We start from the raw sequence: 25043 nt of genomic DNA on the forward strand, positions 1-25043 counted from the left end.
TTGTTTTATTATATGTACGTGTGTTTATGTCCATTTTGTGCAGCAGTTGCCCATGGAGACCGGAGGGTGTTGGATCTCTGCAACTGGGATTACAGGCAGTTACAAACCACCTAATGCAGGTGCTGAGAACTGAAGCTTGGTCCTCTGCAAGAGCAGTGTGTGTACTTAACCACACTGAGCCAGCCCTCCAGCTCTCTACCCTCTTTTTGCTTTGTTTGTTTGAGATAGGCTTTCTCCTTGGTTGGCTTAGAGCTCAGTGGCCAGGCTAGGCTAGCTCACCAGTACCCCAGGGATCCCCCTGGCTCTTCCCCTGTGCTGGCTCACCCTCCTTCTTTTACAGGGATGCTGGATATTGAACTTGGGTGCTCATACGTATATGGCAAGGACTTTGCTGACTGAACCATCTCTATAGGCCCTAGTATTTCATTTTTATCTTTACATATTTCTTTGCATTTAATAGCCCCCAGTTTCCTCTCTCGCGCGCATGTGTGTGGGGGGGGGGGGAAGGGAGAGGCAGGCCTGTGTGGGGTCAGAGGGCAAATTTATGGAATCATTTCTTTTCTTCAGATTATCCGTGAGTTCTAGGGATCAAACTCAGGTCATCCAGTTGTGTGGCAGGCATGTATAGCAGCTGGCCTGCCTTCCTGTAGATCCATAGTTGTCCTAAGGCTCCTCTTGGCCATGATGGTTACTCTGTCTTCAAATGCTTCTGGCAGCTCTGAGGACTGGCTGGTGGATGGGAGGGTTCCCTTTGACTAGAGCAGCAGTTCTCAGCCTGTGGGCCATGACCTTTTGAGGTCACATCTCCGATATTCTGCATATCAGATATTTACATTAGGATTCATAACAGCAGCAAAATTAAGTTATGAAGTGACAATGAAAATAACTGTATGGTTGGGAGTCACCAAAGCATGAGGCACTATCTTAAAGGATGGAAGCCTTTACAAAGGTTGGGAGCTACTGGGTTAGAGCTGGCTGGGTGGTCTTCATGTGCTTGTGGCGTTGCGGCTTCTTAGGGCGAAGATCACGGAGATCCAGTCACTCTCCTCACATCCTATGAGGGCATCTGCTTTGCACGTGCTCTGTGCTTGTTAGTGTGGACCCCGAAGCAGTGTGATGTGTTGTCCGTGTAAAGTATGCTTTCCCCTCTCAGCTGTTCTCTCTCTCTCTCTCTCTCTCTCTCTCTCTCTGTGTGTGTGTGTGTTTGTGTGTCTGTGTGTCTATGTGAGATGTGTTCTCACTGATCCCAGTCTGTTCTCAAACTGACTATGTAATCAGATGACCTTGACCCCCTAACCCTCCTGCCTTCACCTCCCAACTGTTTGAAGTACAGGCCTAGACCACTCCTCTTGGTCTGTGTCGTGTTAGACATCAAACCAAGAGCTTCACTCGTGTTAGGCAAGCAGACCACCGACTAAGCCATGCCCAGTCCCCAGCTCCCATTGCCTGGAAGTTATTTCTGTGCAGTCTCTAGTCAGAGAGCTACCCCTCAGTTCCTTAACTCAGCAGAGAATCCCCCTGTTACCCTAATGCGTTCCTGCTATTGGAAGACAATGGAAATTCTCTTCTCTTGTCCCCATTTGAGCAGAGCACCCCTATGTAAGTACAAGCAAATAGCAACATATATACTTTCTAGTGTTCATTTATTATTTCGTGTGTAACTGTGTACTTGTTAGTATGGGTGATGCACATGTGTTCAGATGCACATTCCTGTGTATGGTGGTGGTGGTGGTGGTGGTGGTGGTGTGTGTGTGACTGTGTGTTTGTTGGTATGGTTATATGCATGTGTGTGTTCAGCTGCACACTAGGTGAGCACACATTCATGTGTATGGTGGTGTGTGTGTGAAACTGTGCTTGTTGGTGTGGGTATATGCTTGTGTGTGTTCAGCTGCACACTAGGTGAGCACACATTCTTGGGGAGGCCTGAAGTCTATGTCTTTCCTTGATCACTCTCTGCTTGCTTGCTTGCTTTCTTTCTTTCTTTCTTTCTTTCTTTCTTTCTTTCTTTCTTTTTGAGAAAGGTCTCTCACTGCACCTGAAGCTCATTTATTGGGCTAGGATGATTGGCTGCCTCCGAGGCCCTTCTGGATCCACCCTCCCCCAGTGCTGGGACCACACAAGCAGGCCATGGTTCTCTGACATTTCCTGTGGTGCTTATGCAGCAGGCGCTCTTCTGGCTGAGCCTTCTGCCCAGCCCCGGGAAAGGTTCTTTCAGTAGTTTCAGGGACTTCTCAGGTCAGTGGCTACCAGCCCGGGAGCTCACGGATGCTTTAGTTATGGTAGATGGCCCCTGGATTTTGATGGTGCTTTAGCTTCACTTTGTCTGATTGTTGAGACCAGCTGAGCGTGTAACCGGGGACGTGCTTGAGTTCCAGCCTACCACCATGTAAACCAGGCATGATAACACACGTCGGGAATCCCAGCACTCAGGAGGTAAAGGCCGGAGAATCAAGAGTCCCCCATCATTATTGGCCACACATGGAGCTAGCTGATAGATACTCCTGGGCTATACCAGACCTCATTTAAGGAAAGGAGAAAGGAAAAAGAATCTTGACTAGGGGTCAGAGCAGAACTGAAATACTCTGCATCCTGTTTGGCTATTTTGTAATGAAAAAAAAATTATCATCTTCTCTTACAGATGTCCCTTTGAGGACCAGCCTGCCACCGCCCCTCAGAAATTACAAATACGGTAACCATTTTTTTATTATTTCAAAAGATACATAATTTTGAATTATTTTTGTTGACATGAATCTAAATGTGATGTTTGAATATTAATTTACTATAAATAAAGTCACTTTGGAGGGGCAGGAGGCATAGCTTCCACATCAGTATGGAAGTTTGTTAAGGAACCATACTGACAGGAGTCATAACATGCTGCGACAGTCACTTGTAACTGTGTGGGGAATAGCATGCTTGTGAGGAGTAGCATGCTTGGAAAACTGTTTATAAATGAGGTTTCTTTATCAAGTAATCAGAGAAGAAAAAACCAGCCAGGGACTAAGAATTAAAAGAAGTCGCTTAGGGTTGTGAGTGCGGCTCCATCCGTACACTGCACGGTTGGTGTTCACGAAGCCCTGGCCTTCATCCCTCTCCTGAATACGGTGGTGCACACTTGTAGTCCAGCACTCGGAGGGCAGGGACAGCAGAATCTGAAGTGGAAGGTTATCCTCAGCTACATATGGAGTTCAAGGCCAACCTGGGACACATATGACCCTGTCTCAAAAGGTACTTTGACATTTTAAAGGCTAATAACTTGAATGTGCTAGTTTTATATGTTGCAAGTAGTGACCTAAAAATTCAGTAGCAGGAGCTGGGGGTGGGTGTCAGTTGTTTGAATGCTTACCTTGTATGCACACAGCCCTGAGATCCCTGCCGCTGCTGCCTAGGGTGAACAGTCCCTTAGCACAGCTAAAGGAGGTGGAGACACGAAGCTCAAAGCCATCCTTAGCTATAAAGCAAGCTGTAAAGGCCAGCCTGGGATACATGACACCTGTCTCACAAGTGAATAAGGGGATAGATAGATAAGGGCTGGTAAGATAGCTCAGCAGGTAGAGATAGATACCTGTGGTCTATCCTGTCCACCTGAGTTCAATCCCTGGGACCCACAAATACTGGAAAGAGAGGACTGACAGTCACATGTCGTCTTCTGCCTTGGTATACATGTATGTGCACGCATGTGCACACACACACACATGAAGCCGAGGCTCTGTGTCATAGCGTTATAAAAGCATCTGCTTCCTCATCCATAGTAGAGTAGCACTCAGCAAACTTGGACTTCAGACCCTGCTTGAAAATAACAAAGCACCCAGTAAATATTTCTGCTAATTAGTGCAGACATTTGAAAGTGTAAATGTTTTATAACCTTAAGTCACTTTCCAGGGTGGCTTTTCATTCCGCTCCCATCTGATAGGGCAACTGATGACCTACAATCTTTCGAAATCACAATCTCTGTGTGCCTGCATTTTAATACCCAGAGTCTAATTGTGAGGTCGCAGAGGCAGGCAGGCTGGAGACGGAGGCCCTGAGTGGAAAGTGCTTTGATTTATGAGACCCGCAGCATTTACATACTCAACATTGAAGCAGAGAAAGGAATAAGAAGTGTGATTGAGGTAAATATGAAATTTCTCAATTGTGGCTTTCACCACTTCTGAAGGAGATTGCCTTGAATAGAATCTCAAAATCATAGCCTTCAATCCACCTGCAAATTACATATAGTTTCCCTTTTTTGCATATTGTATTGTGTGATGGCGCGTGTGTGTCTGTGTGGGTAGGCAAATGTGTACAATGTCAGCTTTTTCAAAAGATAAATGTTAAAGTAAAGCAGAGCTTGGGGGCTGGGAATCGCTCACTTGGTAAAGTGCTCGCTGAACACTGAGGATCTGAGGTCACTACCCCCAACTCATGGAAAACATGCTAGGCACAGCAGCACGTTTATAATCCCAGAGCTGAGAGGGTAGAGACAGGGATGTGTTCTTGGGCCTTGTTGGCCAGACCAGCCTAATGTAATCTATGAATCCAAGGCCAGTGAGAAACTCTGTCTCAAAAGTAAATAAATAAACTTGGGTAACTCCTGAGGAAAGACAGTTGACGTTGCCCTCTGGTTTTCACACTCACACTCACACCCTAACCCTAACCTTAACCCTACATATCTGTGTACACAAACATACATACATACACACATACATACACACCACAATATTATTTTAATAAGCTAGTGTAACCATCAGAGACTCACTGGGGTAGAAAATGCATCATTCAATTACTGACTCATTAACCCCATTGCATCACAGCATGTGTGCATATTCAGGGGAACTGGCAGAAAAACAGGAAGAAATTGCAGAAGCAGTGGGTCCTGACAGGTGTGGAGAGGTTCTTTGGGTGGGTGTGGCTGTCTAACAGTTGCCTTTTCTCGCTTAGGAAAGGCTTTTCACCTACCCTGGTCCCCTGGTTCTTGTCTTTCCTGTGGGGACAGGACAGTGCACTGGGTGTTGATGAGTGTTAGGGTACAGTGTCAGCTCTCCTCTCTGCTGGTTGAGAGGAGAGAAAAGAAATGAAACTGTGCAGGGAGAGTCAGTTCAGTTCACAGCAGTTCAGCTCATGGAGTTCAGAGACAGTTTTTCCACGTAGAGGAATTCACTCAGAAGCCGAGAGAAGCCAGTTTGGATCGGTCGGCTCAGAGAGGAGTTTTAGGCCTGAACTGCTGATTTGAACCAGCCAGCCAGAGTTCAGAAAGAGCTAGAAAGGATGAGCTTATTTTAGTAAGCCTCTGAGACAACAGTTACATCTGGTGAATAAAAGTTACTTTTACAGTTTGTTTATTTGCTTGTTTTTTTGAGACAGAGCCTCTCAATGTAGCCCCAAATGGCCCAGAACTCACTATATGGACCAGGCTAGCCCCAAACTCACAGAGATCTGCCTGCCTCTGCTTCCTGAGTGCTGGGATTAAAATGGTGTGTCATAGCACCTGGCAATCATTGTGTGTTTTTGAGGCAGTGTGGAATTTAACAATGCATGAGCTAGCATATTAAATACTCCACAAATATAAAATGCTATTTATTTTAAGCACTTAGAACCCCATTTGCTCTGTTGTTGTGATTATCTGTATGAGTTTTTGCCTATGTATATATGTGTACCACATGCAGGCTGTGCCTGTAGAAGCCAGCAGAGTTTGTCAGACTTCCCATACCTGAAGTTCTTGACAGTTGTGAACCAGCATGTGCGTGCTTGGAACCAGGAAGCAAACCTTGGTCCTTTGCAAGAGAAGCAGTGTTCTTAAGTGCTGCGCAACCTTCACAACCACTATTTATATATTTTTAAAAGATTTATCTTATTTTTGTCTGTTCTGTCTCTGTGTGTATATTCCTGTGGAGGCTAGAGGGAAGCATTGGATCTCCTGAAGCTAAGTCACAGATGATAGTCATGAGCCACCAGCGTGGGTCCTGATCCTCTGAGAGAGCCACACACACTAACCCTCAGGCAGTCTCCCTAGCCCCATAAGTGTGTGTTTATGAAATTGCACTGCTCAAGGAAGTTTTAGTAAGGAAAGATGTTTTTGTTAATAAGGTGGTTTGGGGGGATTTTTTCTTTTTAAAGGAGTCAAAATAAACATGTCTGTAATCCCAGCACTTGGGGAGCTAGAAGCAAGAGAATCGGGAACTCAAGACTAGCCTTGGCTGCAGAGCAAGTTCAAAACCAGCCCCGGGGAAACTGAGACCTGTCTCAAACAAACAAAAATCAAAACCAGGCAAAAGCAAAAAGCAAACAGATCACCCCAAGTGAGGATGACAGATGATGTTACTGTAGAAGAAGGGACATTTTTCTTTGCTTTCTTTGGTATTTTTCTTTGCTTTCTTTGGTTTTGCTAATTTTATTGAAGAGAAAAATCTGGTGAAAATGTCTGCTCAAAACACGTTTGACCCGAGTTTTAAAAACTGTAGCTTACTAGTACGGCCTGGCTGAGCACACTGGAGCATTTGTTTCACAGGAGGGTTGGAGATAATTCTCAGCAGTCAGAGTACTTGCTGCTTGTGCCGGGGGTGGGGTGGGGGTGGGTGGGGTGGGGAGGACGACCCAGGTTCAGCTCCCGGCACAGATGTGGTTGCTCACAGCCATCCTTGACACAGTTCCATGGAGACTGAATGTCTTCTTCAGACTTTTGATGACACCAGGCTCAAACATGGTATATATACATCCATGCAGCCAAAACACTCATATAATAGAAAATGAATAAGTCTAAAGAATATGTTTTGCATTAAACAATAACCCATTTGGTAAGGAGCTTGCTTTGCCTGTCTGAGGCACCCATGTGAAAGCCCAGCCTGGTAGTGGGCTCTGGAGATGTAGCAGTGAGGAGGTAGAGACCAGCAGGGTCCTAGAGTGTGCTGCTTCGCCAGCCTTGCTTACTCGGAGGATCAGGTAAGCAGAGTATGTGAATTCCAGGTTCAGTGAAAGACTCTGTCTGTAAACACTGCATAGCTAGCCAGAGGGGACATCAATCTCAGGCTTCCATGTGTGTGCATATAGATACATGCACTCCACGCACAAACACCTACAACACTTATACACACATGTGCATGCATCCATACACACATGCATGCACATGTACACACATATGCATATACTCATGGTATATGCATATGTAGGCACATAAACATGTACCTGTACATACATGTGCACACATATGGACACACAAAGACATAACAGATATTGGTGTCTTTTGGGCACTGGCCTGCTCACATGACCTCTGATAATGTAGGTAATTCAAACATTAATGTTTGAATTCTGAAGGTAACAGCATTTCACCTGCAGGCCCTGTAACTGCCCTGAGGGCTGATTTGTCTTTATAAGCCACTTTTCTCACTTGTGTCTTTTTTATTTACAGACATGGTCTCACCATGCAGCCCTGGCCAGAACTTGCCCTGTAGACCAAGCTGGCCTGGAACTCATAGAGATCTTTGAGCCTCTATCTCCTGAATAAAGATGTATACTACCATGCCTGGTTGTTCACTTAATTTAAGATTTATATATGTTTTTTTAATATATAATTGTTCACTCTTGGCTCTTAATGGCTATAGAAGATAAAATGGAGTTATGTGTTTGCTTTTCAGACTTCCGGTGTTCCATTGTTCCATGCCAAAGGCCTCAACTTTGAACCCATACACACATGTCTGACCCACAGGCCTCGTGAGGCCCAATACAAAAGTGACACTGACTCAAAACATTATCAAGCTGTCTGTGATTTGTGTTTTGCAGTTCAGTGGTTTCTGATTGTGGACTTTGTAGATGACAATGTCGTATCACTCAATGTCAAAGGGTTGGACACTTATCAATTTAAATTATTTTCTCTCTCTCTCCCTCTTTCTCTCTTTTTCCCTCTCTGTTCCTCTCTCCTCTCTTTCCTCCTCTCCCCTTCCCCCCTTTTGTCCCTCCTTCCTCCTATCAGGACTTTCATATGCCAGGCAAGGCTTCACTACTAAGCTCTACCTCTGGTCTCCTATACTTTGAATAATTTGCTAAAAATGCATTATCTTTTACAGTTGAACAGATTTTAAATAGGTATGTTCATAAAGAAAGGGTTTCTGTTTTTCCAGTTTTTTCATCTAATAATTACAGCAGAAAATTTTAGATGCACTTTGTGAAGAAAAAACTTGTTTTGTTTTTCTTTCAGATACACTAAAGATTCTTCATCAAGCTCACAAAGCAAAGGTGTGTGTAGGGGTGTATCTGATGGGTGGGGTATCTGATGGGTGGGGTATCTCTGATGGGCGGAGTTTCTGCTATACCACTTCCACAAATGTTGCTGGAATTGGGAATAAACAAATGGACTTTGTGTCTAAAATATCTCCTATGCTAGAAATTTATTTTTGGAGTATTACTTTCTTTCCTTTTTTTCCCGTCTTCCTTTCCCATTAAAGGGGAAACAAGTAGAGGCTGGGAGATGGTGTAGTCAATAGTGTTTACCTTACAGGCACAGGGACGAGAGTTCTGATCCCAGCACCCAGGTAAAAGCAGTGGCGCACACCTGTGATCTCAGCACTGGCAAGGGAGAGATGGGGTGGGGCTGGATCTCCGGGTGGACTTTATAGATGCCAAGCGTGTGTTGCTCATGGGCGCAGGAGTGAGGATGTGGTAGAAGGGGACTTTTGTGAGGTCTGTGAGGGCAACTCCAGAGGAGGATAGCACATCCTTCTGAAGTGGATGAGGAGGAAGAACCAGGACACCATGTCTCCACTGGTTCATACTATCGCAGGCCGTGCTGGCCTCAGCATTTTCTGATTTGACTGTCTTAAACAGCAACCATGTCTGTCTTTTCAAAGTGCATCTGAGGTTTCCCCATGATGTCTCAAAGTAAAGGCTTTAAAAAAGAAAGAAATTACAACAACAAAATTAGCAGAAATTGAAGAAAGTAGCTGACATGGACAGACATCTGGCATTTACATGAACACATATAGCCATGTATGTATGCACATATTCCACATATATACGAAGCCAATCAGACCAGTGAGATCACTCAGTGGGTAAAGGCACCTGTTGCCATGCCTGACAGTCTGAGTTAAATCCCTGGGACCTGCAGGGTGGAGTTGTCCGCTGACCTCTGTTGTGGGCTGTACACATCCGGTCATCATACACACATATACACAATAATAAATGTAATTTGAAGATGTAAATAGTCATGTGTACTTGTTAGTAATAGATCTTTTAAAAAATGAATAGCTGGGCATGGTGGCACATACCTTTAATCCTTGCACTTGGAGGTCAGGGTGGAGGATCTCAGGTGAGTTCAAGGCCTGCCTGGCCTACATAGTGAGTTCCAGGACAGTTAAGGCTACATAGAGAAACCTAGTCTCCAAAAAAGGGAGGGAGGTGCTAATTAACATATGCACAAAAAATACCTACCACCTATTTAGACAAAGAATAGGCAAAGAATGTAGTAAAATCCCCTGTTGTATTTTATTAAAAAAAACCCTTGTCACCCGGCAGCATAATCTTTTTCACATTCCTAATTCTGTGCCAGAAACAAAGGCCCAGAAGTAAACACTGGTACTCAGTATGGGTGCTGGCCATTAGAGCTCTGGTGGGTGCCTCCACAGAGGCTACCCTTCCGAAGTGTCCCTTACCTGAAGAGAGCTATGGGTTTATGTGGTTTGTGCCTTTATTTATATGATCTTGACATACTCGTGTAAGGTTCTGTTGAAGTTGCCGGCAATGGCGTGCTTCTCAGGCAGGATGGGGACATCTTTTCGCTTGAGCCTCATTGGCCTTGCATAGTCTCCTCATTGAAACCATCAGCTCAATCTTATATGAATTGCTCGAGGATGAGGGACATACCTTTGTATGGGTATGTGTACATCTGTGTGTACATGTGTATCTGTAAATGTATGTGCACATGTATGTGCACATGTATGTAGACAGGTATGCACATGTATATGCATATATATAGTCCAGAGGTCAACATTGAATGTCTTCCTCAATTGCTTTTCAATTTCTATTGTTGTTTTGTTTGTTTGTTTGTTTGTTTGTTATTGTTTTGAGACGGTCTCACTGTAAAGGTCTAGCTGACTTGGAACTTGCTATGTAGACCAAGCTGGCCTCAAACTTGCAGAGATAGGCCTGCCTCTGCCTTAAGATTGCTGGGATTAAAGGCTTGTGCCACTAAGCCTGGCTTCCCCTGTAGCTTAGAGTCTCTCACTGAACCTAGGGCTCATGAGTCAGCTACACTGGCTGGGCTCCTGAGTCGGCTACTTGGCTGATCCCCAGGGTCGTCCTTTCTCCACCTTGTCAGCGCTGGGGTTGCACACATGCACTACCATGCCCAGCCTTTCAGCTCCGGTCCTTGGATTTGTTTGACAAGCACTTCACCAGCTGATGCCTGAGCCCTAAGGGGCCATATCTTATTCATGCCCCTTCATGCTTGGGTCATAGGAATTCTTACAGTGTTTAAAATCTTTATTGCATTTTCACTTATTAATTGCATGTGTGTGCGCGTGTGCATGCTGTGGTGCATGTGTGGTCTCAGAGGGCAACTTTCAGGACTCTGTCCTCTCCTTCCACCATGCAGATTCCCAGGATTGCCTTTGGGTCCTCAGGCTTCAGGCACTGCCCTCTGAGCCGTCTCACTCACCCTCCCTAGCAAGAGTTGAGGGAAGTGGCCATGAATTAATCACATTTTATTCTTGTTTCAAGTCCCTGGTACAGTTGTAAAAAGCTTTCAGGTAAACATGTGTCACACATGACAGGAACAAGTGCCCGAGAGTGTCAGTTGGTTTTGGGTTATGGTGAGATTTATTTCATCTGAAAATTTAACAGTGTCTCAAAATATTGGGCTCACATGTATTGGAGGCTACAGTGTGGCACCTGCATTTTTACCAGAACGTTTAACCACAGTCGCCTCCTCGGGCTTCACCTCGGGCTTCGTGTGAACGGTGTTTTCATTCTGACTCCAAATGGTAGGGAAGGCAAGGGATGGTTCTGTTTTGAATATTTTAGTTTTTTTTCTCTCTGCTGTGAGAGAATGCCTGACAAAAGCAACTTAACAGGATTTTGTTATGTCTGTATTATCTTATATAACTGAAGCCAGGGCATAGTCCATCAAGGAGGGGAAACCACGGCATTTATAATCAAGGAGCGGAGCCATGCATGCTGGAACCCAGTGCCCCCTCGCTGGTGTCTGTGCAGCGGCCCCAGGAGGAGGAGAATGCCCTGCTTCATTACCCTCTATGGTACTCCCTTGAGACAGGATCTCTCACTGAGCCTAGAATTAGGCTGGCAGGCGGTAAGCCCCAGCTACTCCTATCTGCTCTCCATATGGTACTGAAGTCATAGGCACCTTCATCTTTTCGAGGGTGCTGGGGTTTTGAACTCAAGTCCTCGTGCTCAAACAGAATGGCCTTCCTCAACGAGCCATCTCTCCAGCCCTTTTTCTTTGGAAGACAGTTTCTGTTTGCACAGCAGGATTTACGGGAGCATCTCCACACCCATGGCACATGCAGCAGTGAGGTCGGGAAGCCCACGTGAAGGCATCGGCTCTGCAGAGGAGAGCTGCATAGCCGGGGCTAAGGGACAGGAGACTTTCTACTTTTCGCTCTTTATGTGCTTGGAGAACTTTGTATTTAGTCTCTGTGTTCTAAAGTAACTTTTAATAAAGCATTACAATTTATCTTCTCAGTAAATGTGCTCTGGAGTCCAAGGCTCTTTGTCTGTAGTGAGTGAAGTTCCTGAGCCGTGGGATATGGCGTCTGGCATATGGGACTTCTGTTTGGAGAGAGGAGAGACCTTTCTGTTGAGTCTGTCTCAGATGTATTCTAGAAATAGGGTAGACTGGGGTTGGGATATTGTTTAATCAGTAAAGTGTTTGTCTTGTAAGCCTGGGGAGCAGTGCTCAGGTCCCCAATACTCACATAGAAGCCAGGTGTGGTGGCAAACATGCAATCAGCATCGGAGAAAGAGAGACAGGCAGATCCCGGAGCTCACAGCCGGCGAGTGCGGCTAGTCAGTGAAAGACCCTTTTGTAAGAAATAAGGAGGAGTAGAGATTGAGGAAGTCAACCTAGCATTGACTCCTGGCCTGCATTACCCGGGCACCCGCACACTCACGTACACACCCATACATGGCACCAGAATAGCCGGCTAACCAGCCGAATTCTGATTGGCAGGTAGCACTGTGTGCTGTTCAGATGAAGATAAGAACTCCAAATTGTTGTCCTTGATGTCCAACTAGATTTGTAAACATCACTGGAGAACAAACATCCACCGTCACACCAAACCCCATTACAGTTAATAAGACACAAGCTGAAATCCTTGTCAACTTGGGCACGGTTTTTAAACATGTGCCCTTGGGACCACCTAAGGTCAGTTTGCGTCTCTCAGAAGTCACATTATCATGAGCATGTCTCCAATGCCACCCCCGATGAGCCACATGCCCCTGGGCCTGCGTGTTTGCAAATCTTCCTAGGTTCTTGTGATGATGACAATGCCACATGGCGACAGCAGACACAGAAAGCTTACTTAGCACTGAGGATCCAGACACCCCCTATGACCAGGGAAAGAGGAAGCTGCGTTCCTTCCCCCTTCTCTAGCTCCAAGGCAACTGAAGCTTGGAGGTGTTTTTAGTTTAGGCAGAGGGAACCTGTATAGTGATCCTAGTTTGACTCCAAAGCCTGTCTGTAACGTTTAGTGCACAATATTGGCACTTAGTAGGTCTGCACTCTGCGTCTACTCTGTTCTCCCTTTACCACAGTAAAATTTAACGTGACCTAGATTATTGCTGAGACTCCATGCAGTAGCTGTGTGTGCATTGTATGTCCATGTTCATAGGTGTGTGTGTATATGCTGGGCTCCTGTATATATGCATGCATAGGTAGGCCAGAAGTTGATGTTGGGTGACGTCCTCTATCACTGTCCACCTTACTTTTAAAAATATCTGTGTGTTTGTTATTTGCACATGCACACACGTATATATATATATATATATATATATATATATATATATATATATACACACACATGAGTGTTTAGGGGTGTGCCTACAGAGTCCAGAAGAGAGCATTTGATCCATTTGAGCTGGAGTTACATGTGAGCTGCTTGACATTGGTGTTAGGATCTAAAGTCCAGTCTTCATTATAGAGAAGCAAGCGCTAACCTCCGAGCTGTCTCTTCAGTCCCATTCACCGTCCTTTTTGAGACAGGGTCTCTCACTTACCCTGTTTGACCCTGCTTGCTGTTTGATTAGGCTGACTGGCCAGTGAGCTCCAGGGAATCCTCCTATCTCCATCTCCCCAGCACTGGTGTTACATAGCACGGGGTTCTGAACTCAGGTCCTCATCCCTGCAGAGCAAATACTCCCCTGGATGAACTGTTTCCCTAGCCCCGTACAAGTGACACCCTCAGGATGTCTTGAGCAAGCGTACTGATCAAATGGGGATTCTTTCTCTTTAGACAAATGAGCTTGTGTTGGGTTTGGAGGACGACGACACACTCCTGCTAAAGGAAGACAGAACACTGAAGGACTCAGGAGTAGGTGAGAAGGGCTGAGTGGGGGAGAATCCTGGGCTTCCTGGCCCGTGTGCTAGGCCTCCTGGCTGATAGCATCTCTGCAAAGTAAATGCCCTGTGCTGAGAACGCTGTGTGTGGTGATCATTTGACCAAGGGCACTGGCATTTGCTCTGCATATGTGCAGAATGCAAATAGTCCTTTTCAGGTTTGCCCGGCACTCTGGCGAGGGTCATTTTAAATGATTGACAGGTTGTTAGCACAGTAACTGCGGACCGCTAACAGCACTGTTGGAGAGAAATGGACCTAGTGGAACTAATGTAGAATAATGAAATGAGATGTTGTTTGCACAACACTCAGCATAACTTCTAATAATCACTCAAGACTCTCGGGGCCAGCCAAGCTGTGGAATTTAAACTATATGCCTGGTGTGTACAGTGGGAAAATCACCCGATTTAGCCTTTCAACCTAGAATGTGTGTTCAGTTCTCTTTGAAAGAAGTGCTGTGTGACTCCTGGCCATTAGATGTCACTGTTAGTCTACTTCTGCCTTCACTAATCTGGTGTATGTGAGTGTGAGCAGTTCTGAGTATCAGGTACATGCATTCTGGGACGCACCTCTGAGGTAGCAGTGCACACTCCCTGAGTCCCCACATACAGTATGTGGGAGACATGGACTGTGAGGGCTACACTGGGAAGCTGTTCAGTTTGGTCAGGAATTCACCTCTTTCCAATGAAATAGAATTTAAAATAATTGGTTAAGGGGCTGGGGAGATGTCTCTATAGGTAGCAAAGCTTGCCGTGCAAGCTGGAGGACCTGGGTTTGAACCCCAGGACCCTGTAAAAAAGCTGGGTGTGGCCATGTGTGCACTTGTGACCACAGTAGTGTAGGAGGTGGAGTTAGGAGGGTCCCTAGGGCTCACTGGCTGCCAGCCCAGCTCAGGTTCACTGAGTCTCAAGGGATAATGTGGCACGCTGACAACTGATGCCCATTTTTGGCCTCTGCACACAGACCCTTGTATCTGCATGGGCATTTGTACACACACACACACACACACACACACACACACACGCTCCCTTTAATAAATAAATGGCAGGTTCTGAAGTCATAAACTTGATCTCTCTGTTAAGTCTATGCCATTTACTACAATTAGTAACTGTTTGTGTTATAAATACTGAAGATTTATTATTATTTGAAATTAAAAATCATTTTTCTATCGCTGTGAATTGGGCACGGGAATTGTAATCTCTGGTGCTTGTATCGTTTTCTGTAACTTCATCCAGGATCTCGTTCCCTAGAAGTCAAATCCAGTTTGAGACTATTTCTAACGGCTTCTTTCTGGGTGTGGTGGGCATGCCTTTAATCCTGGCATTTGGGAGGCTAAGGCTGGAGGACCATGGATTTCAAACCAGCCTGGGTTGCATAACAAGTACTAGACCAGCCTAGACTACTGCCAAGAGCCTTCTATAAATGAATAAATAATAAATTAATGTTTCTGCTTTTTGGAAAAAGTCATCCATTAAATAGGTATTGAATGTTGAATTTCTGTCAGTGAGATATGTTTTTAACTTGACACTTTGTGTATCAAATGCTGCCTTTCTAGCAGGTGGCACTTCTCTGACTGAGACTTCTAGAAACCAGAGGAAACCTGGCTTGCTTTAAAATCTGAAGTTCAAATGAATGTTATAGACTGGGATTGATGCGAGACTGGATGAGTAGCCCAATGAAAAGCAATGCATTGCAAAACCCAATGCAAACTGGAAAAGACTACAAGAAAATAAAGCTAACATCTCGCAAATAACCAAGAAAGAAATAGATTAGCCAAAAAATGATGTTTCTAGGAAATGAATTGCAAATCTTTAATTCAGTTTTTATTTAAAAAGAAATTCTAGATGGATTAATGTTACAATGTAAACATCATTTTAAAATACTTTTACTTGGGGCTTGAGAGATGGCTCAGTGGTTAAGAGTACTGACTGCTCTTCCAGAGGTCCTGAGTTCAATTCCCACCAACCACATGTTGGCTGGGAACCATCTGTAATGGGATCCAATGCCCTCTTCTGGTGTGTCTGAAGACAGCTACTCTGTACACATATTCATAAAATAAATAAAATAAATAAATAATTCTTAAAAAATTATTTAACTTGCTGGATGTAGTGGCACACACCTTTCCTCCCAACTCTTGGAAGTCAGAGAGAGACAGGTGGATCTCTGTGACTTCGAGACTAGCCTCATCTACATAGTGAGTTCCAAGGTTACACTGTGAGACTCTGTCTCAAAAATATACATAATTTTGTATGTATGTATGTATGTATGTATGCATGCATGTGTGTATATATGTATGTATGCATGTATGTGTGAGGGGTGCAGTGATGGGCATTGTGGTAACCATACAGAGCTAGATGACAACCTGTGGAAGCTGGTTCTCTCTTCCCACCATGTGGATCCCAGGGAATGGAATTTAGAACTTCAGACTCAACAACATGTTCTCTACCAGTTGGGCCATCTTCTCATCTCATAAAAACATGAGCTCATGTCCTCAGAGGAGATGCTACAGAGGGGAAACGGTGATAAATATGACCTTGAAAATGGTCCGTAGACTGTGTTGCCTAGTTTTGTGTCTCCTTGACACCAGCTAGAGTCATTTGGGAAGCAGGAGCCTCAAGTGAGAGAAAATGGCCCCTGCGGGCAAGCCTGTGCTACATTTTCTTGATTGATAATCAATGTGGGAGGGTCCAGCTCACTGTGAGTGGTGCCACCCCCTTTGCTAGTGGTCCCACATACTATAAGAAAGTAGGCTGAGCAAGCCATGGGGAGCAAGCCAGTAAGCAGCGTCCTTCCGTGGCCTCTGTATCAGGTCCTGCCTCTTAAGTTCCAGCCCCACTTGATTTCCTGTCCTGATTTCCCTTGATGGTGGACTATGATGTGAGACTATGAGCTGAAATAATCTGCCCCCCCCCCGCCCCCATGTGCTTATGGTTTTCATCACAGTAATGAAAACCCTGAATAAGGCACAGACCTAAAGGAAAGGTAACAAACTGAATACATATGTTAAGTATGTTAAATGACAGATTAAAAAGTTGCTAACCTAACTGAAGAACTCTTGAGGACTTGGAGAGATGGACACAGGAGGATCCCTAGGGCTCACTAGCCAGCCAGGCTAGCCAGATGCTGGGCTCCAGGATCAGTGAGGTCCTGTCTCAAACAAGTAAGGTAGAGGAGCTGGAGAGATGGCATAGTGGCTAAGAGTACACACTGCTCTTATAGAAGACCCAAGTTTAGTTCCTAACACTCATGTTGGCAGCTTACAACTTCCTATAGCTCCAACTCTTGTGCCTTCTTCTCACTCACAATCAAGACACACACACACACACACACACACACACACACACACATATGAACCTGCACACACATGTGCACATACCATAAGACAAACATGCAGACAACCTTGTAGTTAGTATAGAAAAGATGAATGTAAATGATCCTCTACAGATCCTAGAGTGAAGGAACAGTTAGCGTGCCAAAAAGACCTCCACACAACTGGTAGGGTAGCAGTGTTGAGATAGATGCTTTCTACATAGCAGAGCCAAGAAACTGAGTCACACCCTAGCCCCCAAGGCTTGGGCTCAGAGCTTGTCTGTCCCTTATGTCCACCCAGGTGACCTCGACAACCATGTTGTCCCTGTGTCTGTGTGTGTGCACATATGGAGCAGTCCTTACAAGACTGGTAGTCATGCATAAAATTGGTAAGCCCCAGGGAGGTTACTCCTGCACATCTGCTAAGTGCACGCACTTCCTCTCATGTTCTGTAGTCAGGGCAACTTCCTCTTATATCTTTTAAGTCAATAGAAACCTGCCTCCTCAGGTCTACCTTCTTCCTACAGGGTGGAACGGTTCCCTCCTGTGTTCCCAGTCGCATTCACTGATGTGGACATTTGTCCATGAATGGAGAATAAACTGTGACGACCTCCTCCTCTAAAACTCATACATGGGGCTCATGGGGCTGAAGCTCAGCAGTTAGCGCACCGGGCACTTTTCCAGAAGACTGGAGTCTGCATCCCGGCACCAGTTGGCTGGCTCTCACACAAGTGCCTGGAACTCCAGCTCCAGGGCATTGAATGCCCTCTTTCTGGCCACTGCCTGTACCCACCCCCTGACACACATGTGCACACTCACACACATAACAATATTTGGATATTTTTTTAAAATAGCAAAATGTACATGATCCGTGTCTAAGTCTGCATGGAGGAAGGATCGCATGCCAGAGTTATAGAGATGCTGTCTTGGATGACTGATTTTTTTTTCCTTCTCTGTGTTCTCTGATTATTCTTGTGATTTATATCCTTTCCTATAATTAAGACCATTTTTTAAAAAAAGTTGTGTGTGTGTGTGTGTGTGTGTGTGTGTGTGTGTACTGCACATGGGAGCATGTCCGGGAGTTGTGTGAGTGCGTTAGAGGCGAGCAGCTGATGACAGGTACCTTCCTCAGTCTTCATCTTATTTTTGACACCAGGTCTCCTATTGAAGCTAGAAGCAAGTAGGCTCAGGCAGCCAGCCAGCGAGCCCCAGAAACCTGCCTGTACCCATTCTTCCGGTGCTGGGGTTACAAGAATGTGCCATTCCATCTGGCCTTTTTAAAATGTGGATTTGGGGGATAGAACTTGTGTTTTGATGCTTACAAAGCAAACACTTTAGCCATTCTTGTTTTAATGCTTTGATCAGAGTTTGATCAAATCAGGTCCTTTTTGTGGGTTTATCTCTGGGCTTGGAGTGATCCAGGGATCCCCAAAATGCCCTCTAGAGCTGGCAAGGCAGCATGTGGGTCCCTCCCTAGAAACAATTTCCTCTGCTTCCTAGAGCTGTGTTCTTGTCCTCTGGGGAGCGAGCCTTGGTTATAGCCCGGGGAGGACACGAGGTCCCCGGAGAGCAACAGGAAATTACCAGTGGGAGTGGAGTTGTCAAGTGTGATTTTCCCAGGGAATTTTCCTTCCCGCCTGCGTCTGGCTGGGCTTCGGAGAGGTTTAAGAGCAGAGCTGAAAGTCAGCTCTCACTCCCCTTGCACTCCTTGATCTCTTGAAGAGCTGTCAGTCGGCTATCACAGCCAGTTGCCATGGGAATAACGCAGTGTGATAAATATGTCACTCTGACTTTCTGCAGGAGTTGGAGAAGAAGGGCCGGGCCGGAAGGGGGACGGGGAGAGCAGACCAAGACTCCGTTCCTCTACAGCCTTCCGCTCTACTGGGACCCTGTGCTACCTTCCACACTGGACACAGGCACCCATTTTTGTTTGTGGACTTGTATGAATAAAATAATTTGCTTCGGGGCTGGGAAGCTCACTTGCTGAGCATGAACATTTGTCAAGGACCTGAGGTCCCTAGCACCCATGTAGAAAGGTGGGTGTGCCCACCCACACTCACCTATAATCCCAGAGCTGTTGGGACAAAGACAGGAGATTGCTGAGGCCTGCCCACCGCCAGCCTAGCCCAGGTTAACTGAGAGACCTCAAATAAGGCAGACTGATGGGACAGGACATCAGCACCCTTCTCTGACCTCTATGTGCAATGTATGCAAATATCACACACACCTATGGACACACATCAGAAAGAGAAATACGATTTCCTCCAGGAAGGAAGGGGGAGTTTGGCCAAGACATATAACTTATATGACTTAAAGGTTGTCCTTGATCATTTGGTGAAGTTTTGAGGACTAATTCACCTCAGAAAGAAAAGCATTTGTAGGCTTCTGCAGCGATATTTTATGTTTCATTTTTCTCTGTGTGTCTGCTGTTCCCCTTAGAATCTGTTCTGTTTTGAGAAGGACTCCGTGCCTTAGTGGCGCTCATAGGGCAGCTCGAGCTTTACTGTAAAGAAAGTGGGGCACACCAGCGCTGCGACTCTGGGGAAGGGCTCGCACCAACCTTGTTCTGTAATAATCCCGTGACTCCCCTGGGGTTAGTTTTCATTTTACATGTCACTTCTGCCATCATCTTCCTGCCCCCACCCCCACCCTCAACCTCTCCATCACACCAACTTACAGAAGTGCTGTGGATGGCCCTGGCTCCCACTGCTTCACAGGGTGGGACTTAGATCCTTCAGGTTCAAGGCCCTTTCCCGTCCCTTTCTTGGGGACTAATATCTTGGGATAGACAAGTTTGCTTTCCTGGTATTGTCTCAGTGGCTCTTCTTCATATTAATATTCTAACAGTGACCGACTAGACTTAGTAATGCTGGCTGGGTTCTAAAAAGATCCACAGTACACCCTTACAGACCCGAATGTGTGTGTGTGCACATGTGTCCTTGTGAGTGCAGAGGCCAGAGGACAGCGTCAATGGTTGTTCTTCGGGGGCTGCCTGCTCTGCTTTGCTGAGACAGGGTCTCTCACTAGCCTGGAAATCATCAAGCAGACTAATGAGCCCAGGGCACCACCCAGGCCTCCACAGCACTGGGATTCGAAGCACTTGCCACCAAGCCTGGCCTTTTTCTGTGGCCTTAGGAAAGGAATAAAGAATAAAAAGCAGCCCCTTAAGCTTGCAAGGCGAATTTACCAAGTGAGCCACCCTCCGTTATTAGTGTAAGTGTTTGTCTTTTAAGGCTGTTTGTCTTCCTATCTCGCAGTGCTAGGGATTAAGCCCGGTGCCCTGCAAGCACTGCCAGGCGCTGCATTACTGAGCTCTAACCCTGCCAATTTTTTTTGTTGTCGTTTTTTTTTTTTTTAAGTATCACTTATTGACATATAATGCTTTAATGTGTTTTTACAAATTTATACATAAAGATATTTGTGCACTCTGTGGAGTACAGTGTCATTTTGATACACAGACACATACACCCAAATGCATACATATATATTTACACATTTTATATACGCATGCATATACATGCACATATACACACATACATATACACATATATACACACCACACACACATATGTATATAAAACGATCAAGCCTGTCACTCTAGACAACAAATCACTTCTTTATGTTGGGAACATGTCAAATCCTTTCTTCTAGCCATTTCAAAAAACAACATATCCTGACCTCTGCAACCATGATTCTATGGAAACAACATTTTAAAACGTGTGTAGAATATGTATGTGTTTGTGTGCATGGGTGTCTTAGTTAGGAATTCTATTGCTGTGAAGAGACACCATGACCGTGGCATTTAATGGGGGATTGCTACAGATCGTTCAGAAGTTTAGTCCATTATCATGCATGGCAGCACGCAGGTAGACGTGGTACTAGAGAGATAGCTGAGAGTTCTACATCCAGATCTGCAGACGTATTGCCAGGGAAGTATTATGAACCCCAAAAGATCAGACAGGAGCCGATCCGGTGCAATCATATCAGGGCCTTTATTCAAGCTGGCTTGGGCCCCTCAGCCCACTGCCAACATGGTTTTGGTGGAGAGGAGCCCTGAACATCTATTGGGGTAAAGTTTTATAGAAAGCAGCAAGCCAGGTGGAGTGGTGTGTGTGTGTGTGTGTGTGTGTGTGTGTGTGTGTGTGTGTGTGTGTGTGTGTTTCTAGCCTGGCAAGCATCTAATTGGAGTGCTCCTGTGTCCTTTAGCATAATTGGCTGGTGCAGGGAGTCAAACCATAAACTTAACTTCTGCTTCTCTCTGAATTGGTGGTTGTTAGGCAAGGGGCTGGATTTGTTGGGGGAGATTAACCTGGAGATGCAGGTCTTGTGGTGGGTGAGCCTAGAAATTCGAGCTAGGCTCAGGTTTTGTTGGGGGGTAACTTGGAAACTAATGCTAGGTACCAGCCTATTAGTTTACCTGAATTTAAGTTCTCTAAAATGGAGTCTGAACTTAAAAGATTTGGTCTCTCACAGATAGCAGAAAGATAGACTGAGCTCCTGGGCCTGGCTTGAGTTTCTGAAACCTTGGAGCCCACCCTCCGTGACACAGTTCCTCCAACAAGGCCACATCTACTCCAACAGGCCACAACTCCTAATAATGCCACTCCCTATGAGCCTCTGGGGGGCATTTGTATTCACACCACCACAGTGGGGTATAAGTTCATATGTTCATGTTCAAGTGAAGGCCAGAGATCAGCACTGAACATCCCTGCCTAATTTATTGAGACAGGGTCTCACTGATCTTGGAACTCAACTAGGATGACTGTCCCATGACTCCAGAGACCTTCCTGTCTCTGCCTTCTGCCCCTGCCCCCCAGGACTGGGGTTGTAGACGTGCACCTCCATACCTGGCTTTTTACATAGATGCTATCGATCCCACACTGCACTTTACACACCGAGCCATCTGTTGATGCCCAAGAAGTACATTTTAGCTCTCACATAGGAGTGAACCCCACGGGTACTTTATGTGGCTGGTGTATGTCCTTATCCTAATGCATCCAGTTCCATGCATGCTGCTACACGTGCTAGGATTCCATCCTTTCCGTGGCCGCACTGCATTCTGCCGCAGAGACGCGTTTACCTTTCTAGCTCCATGCAGGCACGTGCCATATATATGAAGACTCGTGTTTCATTATGTGCTGTCTAAGAAGTTTATCTGAAAACTCTCTGTTGACTGATTTACACAGCCAACCCAATACAGACATTCAAAGCAAGCATGACAGGAAGAGCCCAGTAGTCTAGACCTCTTTCCCGCGCTTCAGTCCCCACTGATAAAAGTTTAAAAGCAGAACTCGGCTGTGAGTTCTCTTCTGTCAGATTCACAGCTCTGAGTGTGATCCTCGATGGTCCATGTGCAAGAGCTAGGTAGGTGTGGTGGTGTACACTTCTAATCCCAGTATTGGGAAGGAGGAGGCAGGCAGGTCACTAGGGCTTGCTGGCCAGCCAGCCTAGCCTACCTGGTGAGCTCTAAGCCAATGAGAGACCCTGTCTCAAAAACAACCAGGTGGGGTCTGCAGAGATGGCTCGACAATCAAAGACACTGACTACTCTGCCAGAGAACTCAGGTTCAGTTTTCAACACTCACATGGTGGCATGCAACTCTCTGTGACTCCAGTTTCAGGGGATCTTCTGGCCTTCATAGGCCACATAAGAAGAAATAAATCTCAAAATCAGGTGTATGGTGTCTAAGGAATGACACATAAGGTTGACTTGACTTCTGGCCTCTGCAGGTACATTCCCACATACATGTACATATTTTTACGTTAATGTGCATACAAAAGGAAGCCTAGGATATTTTCCTAGAGCAGAAGAAAGGGTGAAACTTTGGCTTTGGACCTCGGTTTGCTCTGAGAAGTATTTTTTTTAAATGCAGTTTATCATCACTTGACAATCTGTCCTGGTTGTTCCACAAAGCCAGCACACACAAGTCAATTTTTCTCAGACTACATAAGTCATAGCCTAGGGTCAGGAATGTATAGAGAGAGCTTGTACTATGTCACTGATAAGTTTGTTTTGATAGGTGAGAGGATTAATTATGTTTTATTTAAGTTTTCTTGATATTTCAGAGTTACAATAGATTATTCTTGCTTTCCCTTAGTTCAGGGAATCATCAACTTCCCATTAAAGAAGTGTGTGTACACGCATGTGTGCATGTTCACATGCGTGTGTGTGTGTGTGTCTGTGTGTGTGCACGCACGCACATGCATGTGCACTTGAAAGCAATCGATCGTGCGTGAGAGAGACAGAGACAGCAAGAGATCTGTTTAAAAGTGTCAAAACTCTGTTTTGCTTTTTTGTTTTGTTTTGTTTTGTTTTGCTGTTTTGACAGGGTTTCTTTGTGTAACAGAGCCTGGCTGTCCTGGACTCACTTTGTAGATGAGGCTGACCTTGAACTAACAGAGCTTTGCCTGCCTCTGCCTCTGAGTGCTAGGGTTAAAGGCGTGTGCCACCACACCTGGATAGGTGGGTTTTTTGTTTGTTTGTTTGTTTGTATTGTTCTGTATTGTTGGTTAAAATTCTTAAATTTATATCCACAGTCAGGATGGCTCATGTGACACTGGCATGGCAGCATTAAGAGACCCCACAGTATATCTGGGGTCTCTCCTTGGTTTCATTTGACAGTGAACATGAATACACTGTCATGTCACTGTCATGTCTCATGGATATGAGATCTCACATTCTTCAGACCGCCATGCAGAGACCTCTGTACCCAACTGTACTCTAAGCACGATAAGTTTAAAGCCGGGTGACCCCGTCCTGTGGGCTCTTGTCTGCTGTGCTTGGAGAGCTGTTGTCACTGCAGTCTGGAGAGGGAGAGTCAAGGGGACACTAATAGAGTGTATGATTGTGCAGTGGACATAAAGCCATTGGTGTGGGGCAGCGGTGGAGCTCCGTTGGAAGAGTGGCTGCTTGCCCCCACAGAGCCTCAGCTTGATGCCCATCATTGCATATGGTGGGCACATGGTGGCACGTGCCTGTCACCCCAGCATTTGGCAGGTGGAGGCAGGATAAGGAGTTCAGAGTCATCCTCATCTAGGTAGGAAAACTTGGTCTACAGGAAACTTTGTCCCAGAAAGAAAATCATTTGTAATTTCTGCTAAATTGTTAAATAATTTAAATACCTAAACTCATTCCCTCAAATATTTCAAACGGATATCTAGATTGATTGTTTGTTTGCTTGTTTTTACATTCTGATGGCAGTGTCCCCTCTGTACTGGCTAGTTTTGTGTCAACTTGACACAGCTGGAGTTATCACAGAGAAAGGAGCTTCATTGAGGAAATGCCTCCATGAGATCCAACTGTAAGGCATTTTCCCAATTAGTGATCAAGGGGGAAGGCCCCTTGTGGGTGGTGCCATACTTGGGCTGGTAGTCTTGGTTCTATAAGAGAGCAGGCTGAGCAAGCCAGGGGAAGCAAGCCAGTAAAGAACATCCCTCCATGACCTCTGCATCAGCTCCTGCTTCCTGACCTGTTTGAGTTCCAGTTCTGACTTCCTTGGTGATGAACAGCAGTATGGAAGTGTAAGCCGAATATACCCTTTCCTCCCCAACTTGTTTCTTGGTCATGATGTTTGTGCAGGAATAGAAACCCTGACTAAAACAAATTGGTACCAGCATAGTGGGGTATTCCTGTGACAACCTGACCATGTTTTGGGGATGACCGTGGAAGGACTTTGGAACTTTGGGCCAGAAGATCCATTTGCTGTTAAGAACTCTGTAAGATGTTGTGTAGGCGCTTGGAAGATAATGTTGAGAACAGTGCAGAAAAATGGAGGCCTGGCTTGTGAAATTTCAGAGGGAAAATTAAAGACTCTTTTCAGGGCCATCGCTATTTTGGATTGTGAAGATTCTGTGGTTCTGGTTATCTGGGGCTGAAGAATCAGCTGTGATTAACAAGATACCAGAACTACTAAAGTAAAACCTTTGCATTACTGGGACTATTGATGCCGGTTAGCTGGAGCTAAGAAATTAGCAGTGATTAAGAAGAGACCAGCATCATTGAGGTGACATCTTCTGGGAAGTGTTTTCTGAGAGCACAGAGGCTGTGTTCCAGAGATAGCCAAGGTTGTACCTTGTGTTGTGGATGGACTTAATAATGTGTAAGAGTTACCAAGGTGGTACTGGTTTTGAAGGCATGAAGGGGTCATGCAGAGCAGCTGAGGCTCGACACTGTGAGAGGCCATGGAAGGCCATTGGTGAA

The 25043-nt window shown here is 45.5% G+C and overlaps 1 protein-coding gene across 7 annotated transcripts in view; it reads left to right on the forward strand.

Moving 5' to 3' along the window:
- 3110009E18Rik (RIKEN cDNA 3110009E18 gene) overlaps positions 1-25043 on the forward strand; it is a 67109-nt gene that overhangs the window by 36886 nt on the left and 5180 nt on the right. For 3 of the 7 annotated variants that reach the window (XM_030243151.1, NM_001172074.1, XM_017312453.2), the window contains exons 3-4: positions 2639-2689; positions 8168-8205. In XM_030243151.1, coding sequence (XP_030099011.1) covers positions 2639-2689; positions 8168-8205 — 89 coding nt within the window. Of the gene's footprint in view, positions 1-2638; positions 2690-8167; positions 8206-13433; positions 13516-18644; positions 20275-25043 lie in introns of those variants that run through there. The other 4 variants (XM_006529893.3, XM_017312451.2, NM_028439.2 and 1 more) reach the window with 2 other exon arrangements.

This window comes from Mus musculus, chromosome 1 (genome assembly GCF_000001635.26).
Source record: "Mus musculus strain C57BL/6J chromosome 1, GRCm38.p6 C57BL/6J".
Taxonomy (NCBI): Eukaryota; Metazoa; Chordata; class Mammalia; order Rodentia; family Muridae; genus Mus; species Mus musculus.